We start from the raw sequence: 21,937 nt of genomic DNA, 5'->3' as shown, positions 1-21,937 counted from the left end.
CTGACCGCCGCGCCGCGGGCCTTCTGGACGGCCCGTAGCTGAGCGGCGAGGTTGGGACTCTTGAGCGCCTCATCCCGCTCTTCTTCCGTGGTGAGATGAATAGCAAGAAAAAGAGCTTTGATTTTTATTCTAGAACTCGGCACGAAAAGGAATTTGTCCACGAAGCTAGCCTCAAACTGCTTCTAACTGGAAGCAGGCAGACAACTGAAGAGGCAAAACACGTGCGCAGTTACTGTGCCGAAAAAGTACAAAGATCATCTGCTTCTGCCAGTTTCACAGCGTTCTATCATAGCGTTCCAACACCCACCTCGCGTAACTCTATAAGCGAAGCCGACGCACCCCGGAGCGAGCGACGAGGGAAAGCGCGAGCGGCGAGGAGACAAGGAGAAGGAGAGGCCGGGCGAGGAGGAATGGCGCTACCTTTAGTTTTATTCAGGAGGCTTAGTTATAACATCGTCATCATGGTCATCTCGTTGCCGTCACACCAAAATGTCGTTCCATCTTCGTCTTTCCATGGTGGGCACTGCGTCGTCAAAGTCATCGTTGTGCTGCCATGTTCGCTGACGGCTTTGCAAGCGAGCGCAACAACGTTCACTGATATCAGGGGCAGTTTACATCACATATAACTGAAGCATAGAAAGATGACCATTACAGATATTGTTTGATTGCTAATCGCATTACCATGAGATGGGGTTGTGCCGTAATTTTTTCTTCATGATGTTTTTCAGTTTTTTAGAAGGAATGTTTCTTCTTCTTTTTTTTTATAAGCAGTGAAACAATTATTTTTGTTGCTTCAAACACTTCCAACTATAAAATCTTACCTTGCCATTTTCGCATCATAGCTTCAGTTGCTTCTGCCCCATAAAATCATACATAACTATCTAACATATTCTATCAGCAACCCAAGCTTTGGCTAAGTTTCTACAAGCAGAATGCCAACGTGGAGCCTTCTCTGTGGATGCTAGGCTTCTTATATTCTTTCCTTCAGGGTGTTGGGCACAATGAAGGTAGAGACTGTTGTATAGGCAAGCATGGCACGGTGAAGTTCCAGGGGCTGCATTCTTGACTGATCACCTTCAGAGACGCTTTCACATTTGAGGGATGGGGCATGCAAGCACAACGGCTCATTGGATCAGCAGGTGCTCAGGCTGCTGGTTTAACCAACTGGATCACTAAAAGTGATACAGTAAACTCTCAGTTGTACGAACGACGTCAGTTTATCGAATATTTCAAAATAACGAACTTTTTAAAAATCCCCGGCAGTTTTCTTATAGATTTTCTTATAGTTTTTCAATGCAAAAATGTTCCACTTAAACGAATTTCGGAACAGTCAATATTTCAGTTTAACGAACTCCCTCAGAGGACCAAGGCGTATTTTTATTATCAGAACCGATGCCCGCCCTCATCAAACCGCCGTTCCAGCGGCAATGTAACGTCGCTGGCGCTACAGCGCCCCTGGGGCCAAGCGGCGGCGCGGAAAACGAACGGCGAGGCATGGCCTCCGAGATCGGCCGCATAAAAGAGCAAGCATGTAATCTCGGAGGCCATGAACAAAGTAACATCGCTGACGCTTACAACACCGCCAGAGCAAAGCGGCGATCTCTCACACCACAAACCACATGGTGTCTGTTTTTTTCCGACCGGCCAGTCGTGGCATGGTCGTCGTCTCTTTCTTTCGAAGAAGATGCGAAGAAGGCGAAGAAGAGACGAAGAAGTAGCAACTGCCGAGCCAGTTTCAGGCCCTATAACTCTAGCTGAGGTTGTAGGGTACATCGGAAAGTTGAGAGTTGTGCTTGTTGATATGTACAAATTCCATTTCACACATTTCTAACTCTATGGATGCCATGTCTTTTGCTCCATGAATTGCACTTGGAACTTTTGACTCTGTACGCCATGTCTTATGTTGGTCTAGTGAATATTCAGTTCAGTGAACTTTCAGTTAAGTGAACTATTTCCTTCGGTCCCTTGAAGTTCACTCAAGTGAGAGTTCACTGTGTACCCAAACATGATTGGTCCAGAATACGGATCCAGAATTCCTGCAACATGTCAGTAAGCTAGAAGAATTAATTGTTGGGCTCATTGGTCTTGCATAGCTGGACAATCTGTCTCCCTTTCTTGTGTTCTGTATCCTTTATTGCCTTAATTTACCTGTCGGTAAGCAGTTTCATAGAATTAATGATGGTAAACCTGACAAAAAAACATCAGTGTTTGTCAGCATTAAACACAATAATTATCTGTTTGATCGCATAGACCAGCTTTGACAAAGTGGTCAGAGTGTTCGATTCCAACTCAGACATCCTTTCTTCAACCAACCTTCCAACCCAGAATCCCAAACACCATAAGCTCAGTCCTGCTGAATTATCAGTTTTCAGTTACTCAACCAAGGAATCTGTATTGGCTCAGAACTGAGCTGACTACTGCTACACTACTCAGTTGCACAAGTGAAGTTCCCCTGTGTGAGCTGTATTAGTAAATGACCCTTCTACAATACCAAGAAATACTTTTAAGAAAAAGGGCTTGGTAGGTCAGAAGACACACATAAACTAAAGGCAGCTGGTAATACATGTACCCCTTTAAGTTCCTGCACCAGCTAGGTCTGATATCATAGATTTTGACAGTGCCTTCTTGGCCCTATAGTTAATTATTCATCAATAAAGGCAGACTACATTGTAGTCTAAAAGAGCCAAAGGCTGAACTTCACAAGTTTTGTGAACAATGACTGAAATATGAAAATATATCTTAAAATCATGATGTCACACTGACGTACTAGCCTTCGGGTTTCAATGTGAAATCAAAGAATAGAACTTAGACCGTCATTTTTTTTCTTTAAGTAATCAACCTATTACCGCAAAACTAATACAAGAATGATTTATTAGTTTAAACATATTCATTGTTTATCTTTAGTGTCCCTTTAATAGAGCACATATTTAGGAAAGGCAGTCACATACAGAGGATAATTTGTGCATAATTCAGTGGAGAGATTGTCTTGAATAGCCTTGAGCCTTGTTAAATTTAACTATGCAGCGCAATTTCATTTCAGTGATAAAGTTCCAACAAGCCTTTACACAACCCCTCAATGCACTACTCAGTTTCTAGCACACTTTGGCTGGTTCCTACTGTGGTGCTTCTTAGGGTGCGCTGAAAATGTGTTTAGAAACATAAGTGATCAGTGAACTGTTTCTTGGTCCAGATGGCACGGATGTTCAATTTTCTTTAATCACGCTTCAAGACATTTTAGAGCGAGCATTAGTAGGAATGAAGACAACCACGGCAGGCTCCACATATGGCAAACTTAGATATTATATTATTGTATAATACGTAATACCTCTATTATATTATATTATTGATTTCCTTGATTCCAAGCGAACGGAAACGTTCGTCCAGTCATCGTTCGACGTCACCGAAGATGACCCGCCCTTTTGAAGGAGGCGGGCTCACATACTCGTGTTGCACACACACCCAGGTGTAAAGGTTCGGAGCCGACGTCAGAGGGCTTCATAGAACTCTGCTCCGTCAACGGTGGCGCTGCCGAGTACCACATTCCTGAGCTGACCCCGCGCCACGTGGCTGCCGGTTATCCGCAGTTCTCTGAAATGCGCCCCGTCTGGTTGGATTGGAACACGTGCAGCGGGCTGAAATAGCTGGCACGTTGCCACCCCGTACGGCCATTCCTAACAGCCTCACACACAGCTACATGCAACTGTAGTGGCTAACCGTAGTGTGTATAGCCAGTATATCGCACGACTGGGCTGGAGTGCACACTTGCACTCATGTGCAAGTGCTACGTGGTGCAGACTGGCTTTGTCCTGCACCAGCTTGACCAAGTAGCCACATCTAAATTGCAAAATTCGAAGCATGAATAGTTGAATACAAAGTGAGGTCTGCCAACGCATCCAGCCAGGGAAAGCCAGGAGTGAGCTCGCACTGGCACGTTTACGTGTGGTCTAACCTTAAGTGTCACGTGGTTCTAGGTTAGTTGAGTGTTCAAAGCTAATCGAAATTATTGAGACCCACAACACTGATGGGCAGTGTGGGCATTGTTTCATTTCTACAGGCAGGTGGGTGTAGCCAAACCCTAGCAGACGATAGTTCACGATATTATGATAGGCATACTTCTGGAAGTCTGTAATTTTTGTCAAAATTCAGAATGTAGATTTTTGCATACTTCAACTCGTTTATTAAACAGTGTCAGTAAATACATATGCTTAAACTAACGTCATCTTTGAATGTATTCAAACATGAATTAAGATGTCTTATTTTTAGTAAGTAGTTTCATGCCCTATAACATGTTCTTCTGTATAATTATGCTTTTTCATATATGTACTTTTTTGTTTGCTTTCTTTTACCAATGTATTGCATTACGTGCGTTCATTCGTTTTCCATGTAGTTTTTTAATTTTGCTGCTTTAACCCACATTTTGTATAATCTTTTTATTTCTTCTTAGAACTAAGGGTCCTGTTGCAGTCATTGACTTTGGGACCTTTGTCTGCATACTATCTGTTACTTATTCATTGTTATAGAATGGAAAATAAGCTGAAACTGAGAGTAGTAAGAAGCACATTGATCCAAACAACTTTCTTGATTGATGTCAGCTATCAGCCAATAGCAGCCGTTGTGAATGTTGCGAAATGGGTGGCAAGAAGGTGGCAAGGCATTGTGAAATGGTTGGCAAGAAGGCGTCGTTTGTAAAGTGAGTGTTTGAGAAAAAGGTGACGGTGCTCTGCTTGTGAGCTCCACGTACTGTGCATTATTGCAAAATTTGGCTAAGATGTTCACAGCAGATGATTTCACCAAGACTAAGGACAACATGGCCACAATTAGTACATGACCGGGGTAGTTGGAGAAGTATGCAGTGGGCGTAACCAGGCTGATGATGATGATGAAGGGGTGGTTAAGGAAACATTTAAAGAGACTCTGAAAAGAATTTGACAATCATGTAAAAAAAGTACTGAGTTCGTAGGGTAGGTCTGCCTGATCATTTCAAGGCATATCTAATTGCTATGCATAAAGCATGTAATTGATTATAGAGCTTTAAAATGTGCACAGATACATATCAGCAATGTCGCTTCCCCTAGTTTTCAGCCGACCCTTCCCAGGCTATGCAGCTTGGGTGAGCAGCGTCACTCGGGCGAGCGATTCAATTGGCAGCCCAAACAAGGTCATCGGCAATGCCAGAACCATGGCGCTTCATTAGGCTTATTTTTAATACCATACATACGCATAATTATTTGTGTAACCTTAAAAATAAATATACACAAGTGCAATAAATGTGGACGTTTTTTTCAAACCAGTGGCCCACTTCTGCCTGAGAATGCCGATCGTCTGCTACAGCTGTGGCAGCTGTAGCGATGGCAGCTGATGGGAGCGGAGGGGATTCCCAATGAAAATAGGTGTAGCAATGTCCACTTTGGCAGCAGGAACACGAATGCTACCAGCGCTGTGCTAGGCTCATATTGCACTGCCGGTGTGTGCAGGAAGTAAACTGCAGCGACTGCACGCTGTAGAAGATGCAAGCACCGCACATTGATGTCAACACCGACCTCCTTGGTCAAATCAGCGTTCACCCTGGGTTTTGAAAGCAAAGCCGCTTTTAGCTGTAACCGTAGGTTCTGCATTTGTCAGAGAGCCAATTCTTGTGTATAATTTGCCTTTAATGGTAGCAGAACAATCTCCTAACAAGCTGAGATCTTGAAAGAAAAGTGCTGTGAAGGCATCCGAACGTGATTTACAACATGACAAAACATCCATCAGAGAGCCACCATCTGGAGGTAGACTTTAGTGTAGTGGTACTGTCTCTGTCTTTTACTCGGACAGTGTGGGTTCAATTACAGCTGTTGATCTACTGTATTTTTTTTGCCTCCCTTTTTTTTCTGTTTAATTCTACAGAAAAGGAAACATTATGAATCACCCATTTTATCCCCATTCACAAGTTAGCAGCAGCTGTAGCCTAGCTATGGCAGTGCTTGTTTTTACCGCTGACGGATACAAGCAACTCTTGCAAGCATAACATAGAGAGAATTGTAGACGTATGTGTTGGGTACTTACATGTTATCAGGCTATTATCAAACCAAAAGAATACCAGAAACTGCGACAAGCGCCCACAGTGGCATCCGTCGCTTTTCAATTCATGTAGTGCAAGCCAGCGAACATGGCACTTTGTGCTACCGTGTCTCCATTCGCCGTGGGAAGTTTGTCTTTAAAGTATGCTCCGTGTAGCTTAGGCTTAATGAGAAAAACTGCCTGTGAAAGATATGTGAGAACAAATGTTGTTCAAATAAACCAGAAGTAGACAACAATTGTGCCACCACAGGAAGGAGGCAGGACATGGCGATGGCCACCTGGTGTAAAGGTTGTGGGGAACACAGAGGATTCAGATGACAAAACTAATTTATAACCACTCGTAGCTGTTTTATTATAGAGCACTGACATGAACTTTTTGTGAGAAAGCTTTCCTTGAAAGATACTCTCTGTGTCTAGGCGAATTTCAAAAGCCATTTCAGGGACCCTATAAAGCAAACAGAAGTTCTTCAGTGTACTACAATGGCAGCTGTCATATTTCAAACAAAAGTGCAAGGGTTCTTTTCCTTCCTTTTATTTTGAATGCTCACAGTGTTGCAATAATTGTCATCATGTGCTGCACAAGTTTTTCTACAAAAACACAGTCAAGCACAATATGGTCGTCTTGGACCATGGATGCATTCATAAGAAGAATATGCTGCCTGTATTATTATCAGCTGCAGGAACTCAAGTGACGATGGTGATTTGAGCTTTAACATAGCTTCAGATGACAGAAAGTCGAGCAAATTGGTTATGATTCATGATTTTGAATGTAGACGCATAGTACAGAGACACAAGGGAGACATCAAAAACAACACAAATGCTCATTATCAACTGAAATGTTGTAATGTAGCAGAAAACAAAAAATTACAGTTCTATTCATGCATGCTACATTAAAGGAAACGCCCACCTGGCACTTATGGTTACAAGAATGTATTCCATCTCGAGTAAACACGGATATCTCAGGTGAGAGACGAAGATGTCTATAACCTATCCCTAACTACTCCATTATGTGCTCATGTTTTATGCAGCTGCTGTTAACATTGAATATGTGCAAAAATCAGTGGGACAGTGGGACACATACTTTTTGCTTGTCCGCATTATGACTGTGAACAGCAGGCATGGACCTCTTGATCAGCACCACTTGACAACAGGCAGTTGAGTGAAGTCCTAGTAAAAACACTTCATCCATAGGACATCCAAATTATGTGCGAATGTCCGTGCACCATTTCAGAGGCAAATATGACATTCACCGAACGTCTATTTTTGAATATTCCACCACGGACGTCACAAGGGTACTACTGCACATCAACTTTTTTCGGCTTACACATGAATAGTTGTCCTCCAAAAAGCTTTGTCTGAGTTTCTTCATAAGAGAATTACATTTCCTCGTATATTCAAATTAAAATCCAAAGCCACAATGTCTGCGGCTCACATGTACATAATACTTTGCTGATCGTCTGCCGCAATTTACTTTGAAAACTTCAGTTCAATAAGCCACGTGCTTGGCAGAAGCCATAGAATTAGAAGTTTGTGTAGACCCTTTTCACTGAGTAGTTCGCTCTAAAAGAACGAGATGTCACTTTTGGCGGCGCAGTGCACGTTGCCTCAAGTGAAAACGTGTGAATGCGAAACCATTACTGATTCTGCCCTGCTACTGTTCGATCAGCTGTAGGAAATGCAACTGAGTGATCGCCAACGCACTGTGCTCCACTCATGCTGAGAGTGGAATGGTAAAGGGAAGAAGTGTGCAGTAGTTGGCTGTGAAAATAGCAACTGGCACATTAATGAATGGAATGAATCTGCGAAGGCAACTTCACAGACTGCTGCTACACAAGGGGCTGCCTTTGTCGCCCTTCACAATGCACGGCTTTCCTCGAGGATATAAAATTTCACTAATTGGTCAGCATTACATCACTGACATCCACAGAAAGGACTTCAAACCTGGAGCATCAGCAAGACCAAGTGCAGCTCATTACACAGTGACAAAGGGAGTAGCACCAGTTCCTTGCATAGTAAGAGAGAGAGAAATTTATTTACAGAAAGGCAGAGAGGTCGGCCTGAGCTATAACTTGCTCTGGCCTGCTACTCTACACTGGGGAAAAGGGACGGGGAGGGAAAGGGCTGATGAATGATGATGATGTTATAAGGGAGGGATGAGTATATACAAATTCACAGAGTTGTAGCATCTCTGAAGCCGTGCGTCCAGCCCAGTGGCTGGGAGAAAAGCTATAGTGGCACTTGTTATCAGGGCTGCTGTGTTTGCATTATGCCAAGGACCTAAAAGAAACTCGTCTGATAGCAGCCTCTTATAGATCTTTGCAATGGAAGAGACCAGTTTCTGTCGTTCTTGAGCGTACGCGGGACACACGCAAAATATATGATCAAGTGTTTCTGGCACCTCACAGTATTCACAGTTTGGGCTAGTATCACTGCCACCTATCACATGTCTATAACAGTTGGTGAATGCTACACCAAGGCGAATCCGGTGCACCATGCTCATTTGGCTTCTTTTGAGCTTGTGAGGCATACAAAATTTCATTTCTTGGTCTCATTTGTGTATTCACTTGAGTCGATCTGGTTGGGTCCAGTGTGCCAACATACGGAACGAACAGGCAGACGCTGAAGCAAAAACTGCTTTAGATAATGCTTCTGAAGTACGCATTCCATTCTCACTAACAGACACAAACGCCCTACTTCGTCGCATAATACACAACCTTGCATAGTAAGTTCTCGTATGCTATCTACACACATCCACCTGACTCACACTCAAACTTAGGTCCACTCTACAATATACATAACTACGAACTACCATATACAAACTACAGAATATTGACTTTCCAAACCATTTTGCAAGGCAAGAACAAATCTTCAGCAAATGAGCAGACCCGCAAGCACTTTGGCAGAAAATAAATAATAAGATAGTGACAACACCAATGAACATTACCGGGTCAGAAACATGATAAGTCACTGCTCGAAGGTGATTGGCAAATAAAGAACAAAAAGCAGAAGACCCTATTCCTGATTAACAAGCAGAAATTAACAAACAGAAATTAACAAGGAGAAAGCTTGGACAGCTTGGAATACATTTCTAGCTCCGCTTCCAGTACAAGCACCTTATATGCTGCTTGCACCATTTGGACAAGCATAATGAGCTCCTAAAATGCTTACATATATTTCCTGTGAAGCTGTGGCCAAAGAGCTTTGTGTCGTCCACCCAGCCACTGTCTACGGTAGCCACCTGAACAGAGGTTTATGGATCCGCATCAGCGTCGTGCAGATCCACTGCAAACGCAGTGGCAAGTGAGGCAAACAATGGATGCGTCACCACATGATCAAACATGGCAGCACTTACGGATCGCCATGCAAAGGATCTGTACTGCACTTCAGCATGCATGGGTGCATGCGTAACATATGCATGCAATGTATGTGTTCTTGATGTATTTAATACCCTATGCCCCACCCTGCTGGCGCTGAGCCATGCTCCCACATGGGTTGCAGAAGATAGTGCTAGCCTTTCCTCCTTCCTTCCCCACAAGAACCACTTCTCTGGGCCCATTGCATCCGTCATACAACACATGATTTGGTCCTTGCGGCAATAAAATCCATAAATCATCACACAATGTATTCTGTGCATACAAAAGACATTATAGCAAACACTGCACAAAAGACCCCGTCATATAAGTAATATGTACACAGCATATTGCCATAATGTTCCTGACGAAGATGCAAGGGATGTCCAAAGGACATGAAAAGTGTGTTCAAATGATAATGTAAGGGACAGCCACAGGTCACATTCGGCACATCCCTGGGACATCCATGACCTGCTAGTAGATGTCCAGAGGATATCTAATGGACATCATTGCAGTCAATGGAGCGTTACTGTGTTCTTGGCCTGACATCACATCAACAAAGCAAGCCATCAAAGTTCTCTGAGATTTCTTCATGAAAACAGGCTTAGATTCAAGGTTGTAAGTTTTTAACACAAATTAATGTGCATATAGTAGCTGCACCCTGCTTCCTATCTTCATCACTACTTCTCATACCCTTATTTTTAAGGCAAAGGCCTTAGGCAGCTCATAGGACGAAAATTTGACCTTCCGCCATTATGGCACCAAAATTGGGGGTCATACTCCAGAACTTTGGTGGGAGTTGGACCCACAACCTTTGGTGTTAATTACAGCAAAGTGAGTTAAGGCACAGTTCATTAAGATATAGTTAATTAAGGCACTGAACGTAGGAAATGTGGTGTTAAGGAAAATTTAAATAAGGTATAGTTAATTAGGATATAGTTAATTAAGGCACTCAAATGTAGGACATGTGGTGTTAAGAAAACTTTAGTGAAGACATAATTAATTAGGATATAGTTAATTAAGGCACTCATACCCATGATCTTTGGTGGGAGTCGAACCCACTTGGAGATACGGGCAAACCGGCCATATCTCCAAGTTGGATTTCAGTCGACATCGTGAAGGTCGAGAGTCAAACCCACCACCTTTGGTGTTAATTAAGGCAAAGTTAATTAAAATAGAGTTAGCTAAGGCACTTGAACCCAGTTGGAGATGTGGGCAAACCGACAATATCTCCAAGTTGGATTTCGCTTGACACTGTGAAGATAGAGTCAAACCAGCGAGCTTTGGTGCTAATAAGCATGAAATTAATTAAGGCACTCGAATCCACAACCCAACATGGAGATATGAGCAAAACAGCCATATATCCGAGTTGGATTCCAATTGACATCGGGAAGGTTGAGAGTAAGACCCACTACCTTTGGTGTTGATTAAGGCAAAGTTAATTAAGGTAAATTTAATTAAGATAAAGTTAATTAAGTGACTCAAGCAAACAACCTCTGTTGGTAGTCAAACCTGCGACCTTTGGTGTTAACTAGAGCAAAGTTAATTAAGGCACAGTTAATTAATGTAAAGTTAATTAAGGTGCTCAAACCAAATAACTTTTGTGGGAAGAAAAGAAGTAATAGCACGTAGCAACGCATTAGAATGAAAGTGTCCAGTAATGCAATGAATGTCTTGTGAGCGCGGAGGCTTTCGCCTTCATCCTCTTTAGCACACGCCCAGCCGGAGGGCACCGTCTATTATACCGACGCTGCCCACTATGCTCTTGCGATCAAAAACAAAGGCAAGTGTCAGTGGTGGCGGACGATCACGGTAATATTGTCACCTCGTGTAGCGTCCAAACTGAGGCTACGCTCGCAGGGGAGATGTTGGCCATAGCACTCGCCATCAACCACATCGTCAGTCACATGAAAAGATCACCAAAACACGACCAGATCATCCTTACAGACTCCCAAGACACATGTCGAGCCTACCTCAGGGGTCATATACCTCAGGAAGCCGATCGCGCTCTCACCAGCACACATAAGCTCCCCGCCATTCCAGATCCCTCAATACCACGCATCAGGCTGATGTGGACACCTGCTCATGCGGCTGCCCGAGAGCTAACTTGCTGGGCACCTGGCAGTGAGGCGAGCAACCCATATCAAGCCTCCCAGAATTTGCCCAACACATACTGTGACACTCTAGACTTTTACAGACTAGGGCGCTTGCGATATCACCCTCCACCCAAATCCTTCTCCCGGAATGAAGCCGTATCCCTGAGACAGCTTTAAACCAACTCATATCTGAACCTCCTCCTTCTCAGCAAGTTCTCCCCAACCTTATATCCCACCACCTGCCCAGGCTGCGGTGCACCACTGACGACGTTCCACGTCACGGCTGAGTGCCAAAAACTGCCAAAGGATATCGCTGTTCTACAATCCCCCCCAACCAACATATGCGCAGTGGGAGGCGATCCTCCGTCGCTCTGAGCTTCAGGTGTGGCTGGCCCTGATCCTGATAAGACGAGCACGCGTGGTAGCGACAGCCACTGGGGCCCTGGACTGAGGGCCTCAACCACATAAATCCTTTCACTTTATAATAAAGTTCCTTCTCTCTCTTTAGCATATGATAAGGTGCCCACAACTTTTTCTCCTATTCTTCTTCCCTCTGAAAGCAGTAGCAGACTAGAGAACTGTTAGCTCAGGCAAAACTCTGATTTTCATCAAATTTTTCTATTCTTTTGTCGTCATCAGCTTATTAGGGCAAAAGCCTTAGATGACTCATGGGTCGAAAAACCCAATGTCCGGCGTTACGGCACCAAAATTCACAGGGTGTTGAACCCTTGACCTTTGGTGGGAGTTGAACCCATGACTTGTAGCGTTAATTAAGGCAAAGTTATTTAAGACCCTGAACCTTTGGTGGGATTCAAACCAGGGACCTTTGGTGTTAAGGTGAACTAAGCCATCAATTTATTTATGAGAATTTTATATGACTCCGAGGTGAAGTAGGAGCGTCAGCACGACCTGTGGTGTTACTTAAGGCACAGTTAATTAAGATGGAGTTAATTAAGGCACTCATACCCATGACTTTTGGTGGGAGTCAGACCTACTTGTAGATATGGGCGAATTAACTATATCTCCAAGTTGGATTTGAATTGACATCGTGAAGGTCCAGTTGAACCCACGACCTTTGGTGTTAATTAAGGCACTCGAACCCATGACCCAACATGGAGATATGGGTGAACTGGCCTCTCCAAGTTGGATTCCAATTGACATGGTGAAGGTAAATAGTCAAGAAACCTTTGGTGTTAATTAAGGTGGAGTTAAATAAGGCACAGTTATTTAAAGTACAGTTAATTAAGGCACTCAAAGCACCTTTCGTGGGAGGGAAACCCACAACTTTTGGTGATAATTAGGGCAAATTAATTAAGGCATTCGAATGAAAATGTCAATTAATGTAATGAATGTCTCGCGAATCTAATAAATGTAAGGTGATGCATGTGTCCCATTCTCTCAGAAATACCACCCTTCCTACGTACAATATTAACAACATGCCTGTAGAAAATGTTTCATCATACAATCATCAAACATCATACAATGTTATCTAGAACATTCATATAAATTACATTTACAGTAACGCTAATCGCATGCTTGGGCTTTTACGGCGTAATTTTTCAGTGGCAACTGCAGCTGTCAAGTTACTTCTGTACAAATCCTTAGTGAGGCCTAAACTTGAATATGCATGCTCCATTTTCAACCCTTCTACTCTAAAGCTAAAAAATACCATCGAACCCATTCAAAACCGAGCTGCTCATTTTATTCTTTCTAATTATTCTCGTCATGCAAGTGTCTCGTCAATTAAACTAACCCTTGGCTTGCCTAACCTAGAGTTACGTCACAAACACTTTTGCCTATGCCTTTTTCATAAGGTTTATTACATTAACGAAACACTTAAGGATGAACTAATCTCCCCGCCTTAATATATATCGTTTTAAGGTTGAAGTTTCCACTTGTCGCACCAACATTTATTTTGATTCCTTTTTACCACGAACGATGGATGACTGGAACCACCTCCCTGCCTCCATCACCGCCATTTCTGACACCACAAACTTCAAGAATATTTCCACAAATTTATTTGTAATAATCACCACTCCTCTCTGTAATTCCCCCGGGCCTTGAGAGTATAATAATAAATAAATAAATAAATAAATAAAATAAATAAATAAATAAATAAATAAATAAAAGTATGCAGGCTTTCACCTTCATCCTCTTTAGCATATACTGAAGTGACTATCAACTTTTGAATGTCCGTTGCAAGACAAGGGCCTCTTCCAGCAATGTACGATTACACATGCCACGAGTCAGCCGATTCTATTGTATGCCTGCAAATGCTATTACCTAACCACAGCACCGTGTTCTCTGCCATCATCAGCTGCATTTTCATTTCCTTGGTGTCCATTTGGTTGCTCTAACTGACGACCAGTTATCTGCTATAAGCATTACATGGCCTGCCAAACTCAATCTCACCCTCTTTATCCCAGCTAGAACATCGTCTACTCGCCCTTTTCTTTCTAATTCATACTGCCATATTCCTAGCTCTCAATGTTACACCTATTAGCCTATCATCGTTTGTTCCATCATTCTTGCGTGGTTCTTACCTTCTTCTAAAGCTTCTCAGTTATCCTCTAAGTTCCTACCTGCTGAATGCCCCGATTGTATACATTTATTTATAAAAATAATGGTGAGCTGCTGGACTAATGGTTTTGAAAAATAATACTAATGATGCTTTCTTGGTGGACGACAATTTTTCACTTTAACCGAAGTTACTCCACCTTGCAGGTTTGCTCAGAATTGATTTTCTAATTCTAATGTTCCTACACCTTGAGTTAGCAATTAATTTGACCTCCTGGCTGGCTCGGACCGTAGAGCAATTGGCCCAAGAAAGGCACGTGTCGCAGGTTCGATACCCAGACCAGGACGAATTTCTATCGGGGAAGCTTGCATCGATTTCTCCTGTTGCTTTATGCTAGTATTTACAGGTGGATCACAATTTTCCTCTTTAATTTCGATGAGATATACATCGAGAAATGACCCAGCCTGATAGTGAAATAAATAGCAGGTGACTATTGGTGACCTGCACTCCGTGCCTATGATAAGGACGGGTGGGTATGTGGGCACACGTTTTCGAACACATGTGAGATCCCAACCAGTGAACACAGACAAACTGTGTTTAGGGATGAGGACTGCGTCAGACATTGATAGACTACCTAAGGCAACTGACTATACATACAAGGTTGTTAGCATCTTGAACTAGAATTATCACTCGCCAGAAAAGTTTTTGTAGAAACTCTGTTCACCTAAATTTTTGGCACTGCGACAAGGTCACAAGTAAACAACCATTTTCTCGCAATTTCAGTGCTCTGAAAATTTTTCTGGTTGGCTGCAACAAAAGTACCAAAACAAAATGCTACTCAGGTTAATAGTCTATGAACAGCCAAAGTTTACAAGTACACTCTGCATGGTCTATTAAATGGTTACAAGACAAAATATTAATACCTCGTTATGGCAATCGCAATCACTCACAGATACAGTAATGATGAACACGAGCATTGGGTGACATGGCATCCAGCTGGGGACGCATTCTGGGACAATCGATTTTGGCGATACTATCGCTTTCACGGGACGTAGTGCTCCACCACCCCATCAGCTCATCCCGTTTTGCTTAGCCAACCAATAAGCGCACACTGAAAGTGATATTTCCGAAAGTTACCACCCGAGAATATGTCGCCCAATCATTCTCGTGCTAGGCAGCAGGCACACCTTTTCAAACCATTGGGCCAAGCTTCTAGGTTGCCCCAGTCTGTCACACCTTCCCAGCAGGCCTGGTTGCGTTAAACCGGTGAAAGCATCCAGGACATAGCATCCAAAGGCCCAGTCACTGATGGAAGCCAGCAGCATCACGCCCTGGACATTTTACATTTTTTAGTAACAAACTCAGACAACACTTGGAAGCCAGACTAACCCTGTGAAAACATTCCAACACTTTCAACAAATCCCATTAGACTGAAGAAGCATACAAAAAGGTAAACAATATCAAAGAATAGACCAAGAAATATGCATTCACAGGAGGAAAAGCACTGCAACCATGAAACAAGGCGATTTTCTTTGCAGCACAGAATGTGGAAGTGTACACCATTGATCACATGTGCAGGTGCTCACAGTGCTGTTTTGTTTCATGTTGCATGTTCAGGTTTAGAAAAAAAGTCACAGGCCTGCTTGACACATCCAGCACAGTCACAGCATAAGCTGGAAAAGCAGCGCCATAGGAACTCTATTTTCGGCAGGACGCACTAGAGGGCCTTCATGGCAAAGTCCCTTTGCATCGTTTTCACGAGAACGATCTGAACTGTCCGTCTGGCGTCGACAGCTAGCTGCAGTTTGTGCTGCTCTCTGCACAGCGGTCTGCTGACCGTGACATTGCCTGGCTGCAGCTGTGCATGTAGACCTATGATTCTATTCTTCAGCAGCAGTTCATACTTTACAAAGGAGGTGCCATAAAGTGTACCGTTGAGTAGACAGAGGTATCAAGACTGTGTGGTGCACATGTCACCTGTCGCACCACACCTGTCGCACGATAAGATGCTGTTGATGATGATTTATGGGCATCCCTTCTGTAACGGGGTGGTGACAAATATTCACTTAGCCTGCTTGAGTTAGCCAGGTCCAGCTACACGCAAGATACAACTGCTACATGTTGGGACACCTAGTGGAATACAATGCAACTGCAATGCCAAGTTTGCGCGTATCGACGTTACACAGCGCGCATGTCACATCAAGTGACAAGTGGAACATTTGATCCCTCTTGAAACGGGGTGGTGACAAACAGTGACCTAGCTTGCTTGATATAATCAGGCGTGCTATACATGTTTTTCATTCTAGCACTTATGTACACATCTCCTTAATATTAATTTTCTTCCTCAACACAATCCATTCATTTCATGGCCAATCCTTCATAGTGGGTAAGAGCCATATACTTGATAGGAAAGACATACTACCTCCTGCCACTACCTATGCAACTGCTACATGGCATGCCACCTGGTGTGATAATGCACAACTGCAATGCAAAGTGCACACATATCGCATGACCCCATGGTGGGTAGGAGCCTGGTGACAGCTGCGATGGATGTGGCGGCAGGTGTGGGAGTGGTGGCAGCGGACAACATCACCAACCAAAACGGCTATTGGAATAATTAAGCTCATAACAGCTTATACTGTAAACAACTTGGTTGTCTCACAGCCCCTGTAGTGTCTGGGCTTTTGCTCTTCACTCTTGACACACACAAAAAAAAAACTCTACCAATGTTCACATAGAGAACAGAACTGCTGCAGCCAATCTTGAAGAAAATATTTCACCTGGGCAGACAAATTTCTGGTAAAGATACTAATTTTTAAGGCTCAAATTCGTGTATCATTACCAGGGCTAGCAAGTATGCGAGTAAATTAGGACAAAAAACTCACTTTCCAATAAAAGAATGATAATGCTACTGATTCCACTTTTCAGAGGACTGGCAGTTAAGATGACAATGGTTGTTGAAATCTCATGACTAAAATGACACAAAGACTGCGGCTAAAGGAAACTGTGCACATATGCTATGCATCCAATTTGCACTAAACAAGGAATACTCCGACAGTACGACAACCTGTAGTGCATAGAGCCATATCACTAGAACAGCTTTGCATGCTTAAAGTGTGGTACTTGAATGTCATGCATGAATCATTGCCCTTTTGCATAAGAAATTGGCAAGGATTCATGCGTAAGTATCTCTCAATCCATCTGTCCAATAGAGTTTCTATTTCAATATCATAAATGATAAACACCTTTTCTACAGCAGTATACTTTTGGTTTTGCTGATCATCAAGCTTATGCATGCGCTGTATTGCTCTGTGGGCTCTTCTGATGAACGAACCTCAGTTCTCATTACATCACTAGCCCTGCTGGCTTCTACAACTTCCTGTTTTCAGGTGTGTTCAAATACTAAAATATTTTAATGAAGTCTAATTAGAATATTGAAAAGTACTTTACTATTTTAAATATTGAATCAGACACTGCACAAATTTTGTATTGTCAATAGAGACATAATGAAGAACACAAGAAAACTGTTTATCATCAAATAAAAACAATGAACAGGGAGGGAAGAAAAGCCACCAATTAAGGTTCTTTGTTCATATGTGGAGGTAAATCAACATAGCTGAATTCCTTGTCTCATGAATGGGAAGCAGTTTAAAAATAATACTGTGGTTTCTGTGACTGGCTAAATGAAAAAATATATATATAGAACACAGCAACTATGCATGGCCCAGAGCACCTTTAAAATTTGATTAATATGTATCATAAATGGTGGTTAAAAATGCTACACAACAACTAAGCTGTTTAGTGGTTCAAACATTTGGTGCAGCAAAGCTGGGATATGCCCTGTTTTGATTCCAGGATCAGCTCAGTTTACTCGGCAGGAAAGCCAACCACGCAAAGAAGGAAGATGAGGCAGAGACAGCTTCACCTGAAAAGCTGCGACGCAGTCTAAAATAAAGGCTTTTTTTGTTTGGCCAGCGCAAGTTCTACATGTTTGCTAATGTGCCGCTAATGTACCGCTAATGTGCGGCAATGGTGTGTCCAGCAGCAGACTTTCACTTGGAATAGAGCTTGCAGTAAATGGCAAAGCACTCCTACCCAAGTTCAGGACAGTAAACAGCAAGCTCTTGTGTCTGCCATGCAGCTGTCATTTGTACTGTTGTTCATTCCATGCAGGCTCTAATATGTAAACATATCAGACTTGACATTTAAAAAAGAAACACAATTTTTGAAATACTGAGTATCAAGAATGTCTGAGGCAGTAACAGTGAAGCCACAATCATTCAAGTGACAATGCAGACAGGGTGTGCATGTGCACACACAACACAGTTAAATTCGTGCACAACACAAACACCACATAACAGGAAGCACGTGTAGTCAGCAACACTGCAATTTGTGTTTGAGCTTGGCTAAACGTGTGAATTTATGAAACAAGCTCGTAAGTACAAAAAAGTGTGCATAACTTATTGTACCAAAAGAAGGACAACGATATATAAGTGCTTGACGAGTGAAGATGAGTGCGGGACAAGCAAGCACTCATGTCGTCCTCCCTATTTTCAAACCACTTTATGCATGTCTTTTCATACTCAAAACATGTACCAACTCAGCCAAGAACTTTGCTAAGTGAAACGTCATTGATGGTTTTTGATGTCTGTTCTTATGTCCTGCAGAGTTTGCATATTAATATGTATATAACAGTACCCTATTGTATTTTTCTCTAGATGTGTAACAAAGAGTGTTGTTGACCTGTCAGTGTCAGCGGTATCTGGAAACGTGTTTTTATGCATGTATGTACGGAATAATCTGATTTCCACTTTTCTGTACTCCCCCTACAATAATGCTCATTCGGGCGCTGTAGGTATTGTAAGTAAATTATTAAAAATCATACGGTTTTCTGTCACTGTTAGGCCAACGCTTGATTTAAGATGTTGCCCGCAGCAATTATGGAACATGCCACGGCAGGTGCTACAGCCAAACTCTGGACTCAACATGTGGAAAAGGCCACCTAACCAGGCACGCCAGCACCAAGCCAGCAGGCAGCAGAGAACTCGGAAACATAGGAACAGGACTCCACCACCTGTGAAAAACCAGGCTACTGAGGTATATGCAGAAGTGGTAGCAAACCGCAGACCAGACAGGGGCATGCTTAAGAGTTGGCACAGCAGACCAAACACAGTTGATTGGCACCACTGGGGTGCTGAACACAAGGCGCACTGAAGTCATACGGCTGCAGATGAAGCCCCATGACTGGACATCCAGAGCAGAGCCGGCTGGCCAATCCAATAGCCGAGCTTGTCTGCCTGGTGCTCTAGCACCAGATTTGCCGAAAATACTAAGTGCAATGCTGGAGTTGCCATACAGACTCACATAGTAGGTGCACATTCATTTATTTTACTTTCCATGATACTGTGTAAAAAGCAAGAGTGCAGCTACTACACAAACAAAAAGTTCAAAGATTACTTTCGACACCTTCACCTGTTTGCCTACACGAACTGGAAGTCAAGGAGGGACACGCCTGCACGCAAACATCAGCCTCGACAACAGGGGTGCTGCGCCAGAAGGTGCGGAGGGCCGTTTTGCCCCATGCCCAGGCACCCTGCAATATTATGTGATCGAATGTACCTTTGATCACACTCATAAATTTCCAGGTCAGGGTGCCATGAAAGTGCTAGCTTGGAGTGTCTCCTTCCCGAACACACCGATACCTGCTGTTTAAATGCTGCAAAGGTTAAATGGGCCCTTAAGCATAATTTATGAGAAGTGAGTGGGCATGTCCTGGTGACTCCTTTCCCAAAAAAAAGTTTTTGAATGCGCCTTTTATGAACAGAATGACCAGCCATCAAATGCTGCCAATGCCATACTTTCAGAGAATTCTGCTTCATCATTCCTGCTGCATTCAAAATTGTGCCACAGTGCCTATGCATTATGATCCATGCCATGCTTCACCCATAATTACATTGAATTGGAAGCCTCCTATCTCCTTCAAACTTCACATGCGAAGTTTATTTTAAGCACAACGCAAAATAAAATATTGTATATCAGATCTACAAGACAATGCATGCTGCTCTACTCTGAAGATTATTGACCCAATAATGCATCCTTCATCACCCAATTTGTTTCTGTCACGTTCAAGTCTGGCAGGATGTGCATGCAATGACACATGCTGCCAATGTGAGACTATGGCTCGAAAAAAGTGTCTAGCAGGCAATCGAACCATGTGGCCAGAGCAGAATGTCTTACCATATATGCTAATGCAACGTCTAGTCCCTTGGTAAAACAACTGCTGAAGGTGAGATTTCCTGTCATCGTGACCTCACGGTTGTCTGAAGTGGCCCAACAGCACGCCACCCAATCTCACAGGCCCCAGTATTGGAAAAGTGGTATCGTAATCCACCACCAGATAGGGCTACTGCCTTGTCAGTGATGAGGTATCTTCTTTGGTTTTGCTTCCACAAGAGGCACTGCTCAGTTACAACCTCAAGAGAAATACACCAAGTAGCCGACATATCTGCTCTTGTCTGCAAGCAAGAAAAAATATAATCAGACTTCAGTGATCCCTGCAGCTCTGGAACTTATATACTGGAACTGCAGCAGGCTATTCACAATGTGCCCTTGTAATCTACACTATCGCCTGCTACGGCCTCTAGAATAATTGACTCGCCATCCCGCCCCTGCAATACGGATGTGAAGCTGTTGAAAACCACCACTACAACTGCTGAGGGAGGTAGGCAATGCTTTATTGCTTTAGAGTAATGGTAGCAATAGTAATTTATAGTAACAGTAGTAATGGGAGTAGTGGTAGTTTTGGCAGGATGCCGCTGGTCGCATAGCAGTTTCTTTTCCCTTAGCCGCTCCTCATATTCACGCTACTGAAAATGATGCCTGAAAATTAATTAAACCCCATGCAAAATGGTACCGCAATGAGAAATTTGAGTGGAGATTGGTGAGCAGTTTAGCAAGACGAAATATGCACAGCTGGTTCTTCCATTCATACAACGCTCAGTAGCCCCTAACTGCACATTAACAAAAGAACATGAGTTCATATTTAAGGGACAGTGGAGGGGGTAGAGTTTTGTTCTTCTGAACACCATGGCGGGGAAAAAGCTGAGGAGGTGGTCAGACAATGACGACAGCTATTGTCATTAACTTAATAGCAACAGCCAAGGAACTCTCCATGTTCTCATTGTTCTCTCAGTGCCCTGCCCAACCACTAGCTTAAACGGCAGTGCTCCTAGGAGCAAAATAAAGTTGTAGCCTTCCCCGCAGTGTGCAGCACTAACAGTGAAAGCTATTGCTCTGTTGCTCACAGTAAAAGTGATGTCTTTCGCAGACTATCTTGCAGAAAATATCTACAATGGCAAGCAGTGACCACCGCGGAGGTGTCTGAAACGAGCCAGCAGTTTGGCCGGAAGAATAATTTATGCTTGGCACTCCCACTTATGCAGCACTGAGTACTTATTGAACAAATTACCTATATTGCGCAGTGTAGGAGGCCGTCATTTTTGAGATGTCATTGCCAAGACCCAGGATCAACCCCGAGGAAGAAGGAATTATTCAAAGCCTGTTGCTGATTTCAGCTATGTTGAAAAATAGAAATGACTAATAACATTCAGAGAAGGGCCTCAAAAACCTATCATTGCAAAAACAGAACATGGAATGCAAAGCTTTGGCACACCCATAGTCATCTGCTCTCGAAAAAAAAAAAACACTTCCTCAATTGCCAGGTGGACATAGCAGCCCAAAACTTGGACTGAAGACCTACAGAGACCTTTTATAAATGAAAAGCATCTTCCCAATGCACCGTAGTGGCCAAATTTTTTTTTTCCCATGAAGTAGTGGAAACATTATGTGATAGAATAGAGAAGTTGTGTGTGGTTGCATGTGACAAATATGTTTTCCCTGACAGTGAACAAATG

The 21,937-nt window shown here is 43.0% G+C and overlaps 1 protein-coding gene across 6 annotated transcripts in view; it reads right to left on the bottom strand.

The window, feature by feature from the left end:
• Positions 1-409: 409 nt before the first annotated feature.
• LOC126540663 (uncharacterized) overlaps positions 410-21,937 on the bottom strand; it is a 55,471-nt gene continuing 33,943 nt past the window's right edge. For 2 of the 6 annotated variants that reach the window (XR_008614585.2, XR_008614584.2), the window contains exons 3-6: positions 15,212-15,355; positions 9,229-9,298; positions 7,142-7,227; positions 6,385-6,505 (exon numbers count right to left, since the gene is read on the bottom strand). Coding sequence is in view for 3 of the 6 variants with exons in the window: in XM_055076207.2 (XP_054932182.1) it covers positions 7,118-7,239; positions 9,229-9,298; positions 15,212-15,355 (336 nt within the window). In the remaining 3 variants the exon portion in view is untranslated. The other 4 variants (XM_055076208.2, XM_055076209.2, XR_008614586.2 and 1 more) reach the window with 4 other exon arrangements.

Source organism: Dermacentor andersoni, chromosome 2 (assembly GCF_023375885.2).
Source record: "Dermacentor andersoni chromosome 2, qqDerAnde1_hic_scaffold, whole genome shotgun sequence".
In the NCBI taxonomy this organism is placed as follows: Eukaryota; Metazoa; Arthropoda; class Arachnida; order Ixodida; family Ixodidae; genus Dermacentor; species Dermacentor andersoni.
This window is presented reverse-complemented; position numbering and strand designations above follow the sequence as displayed.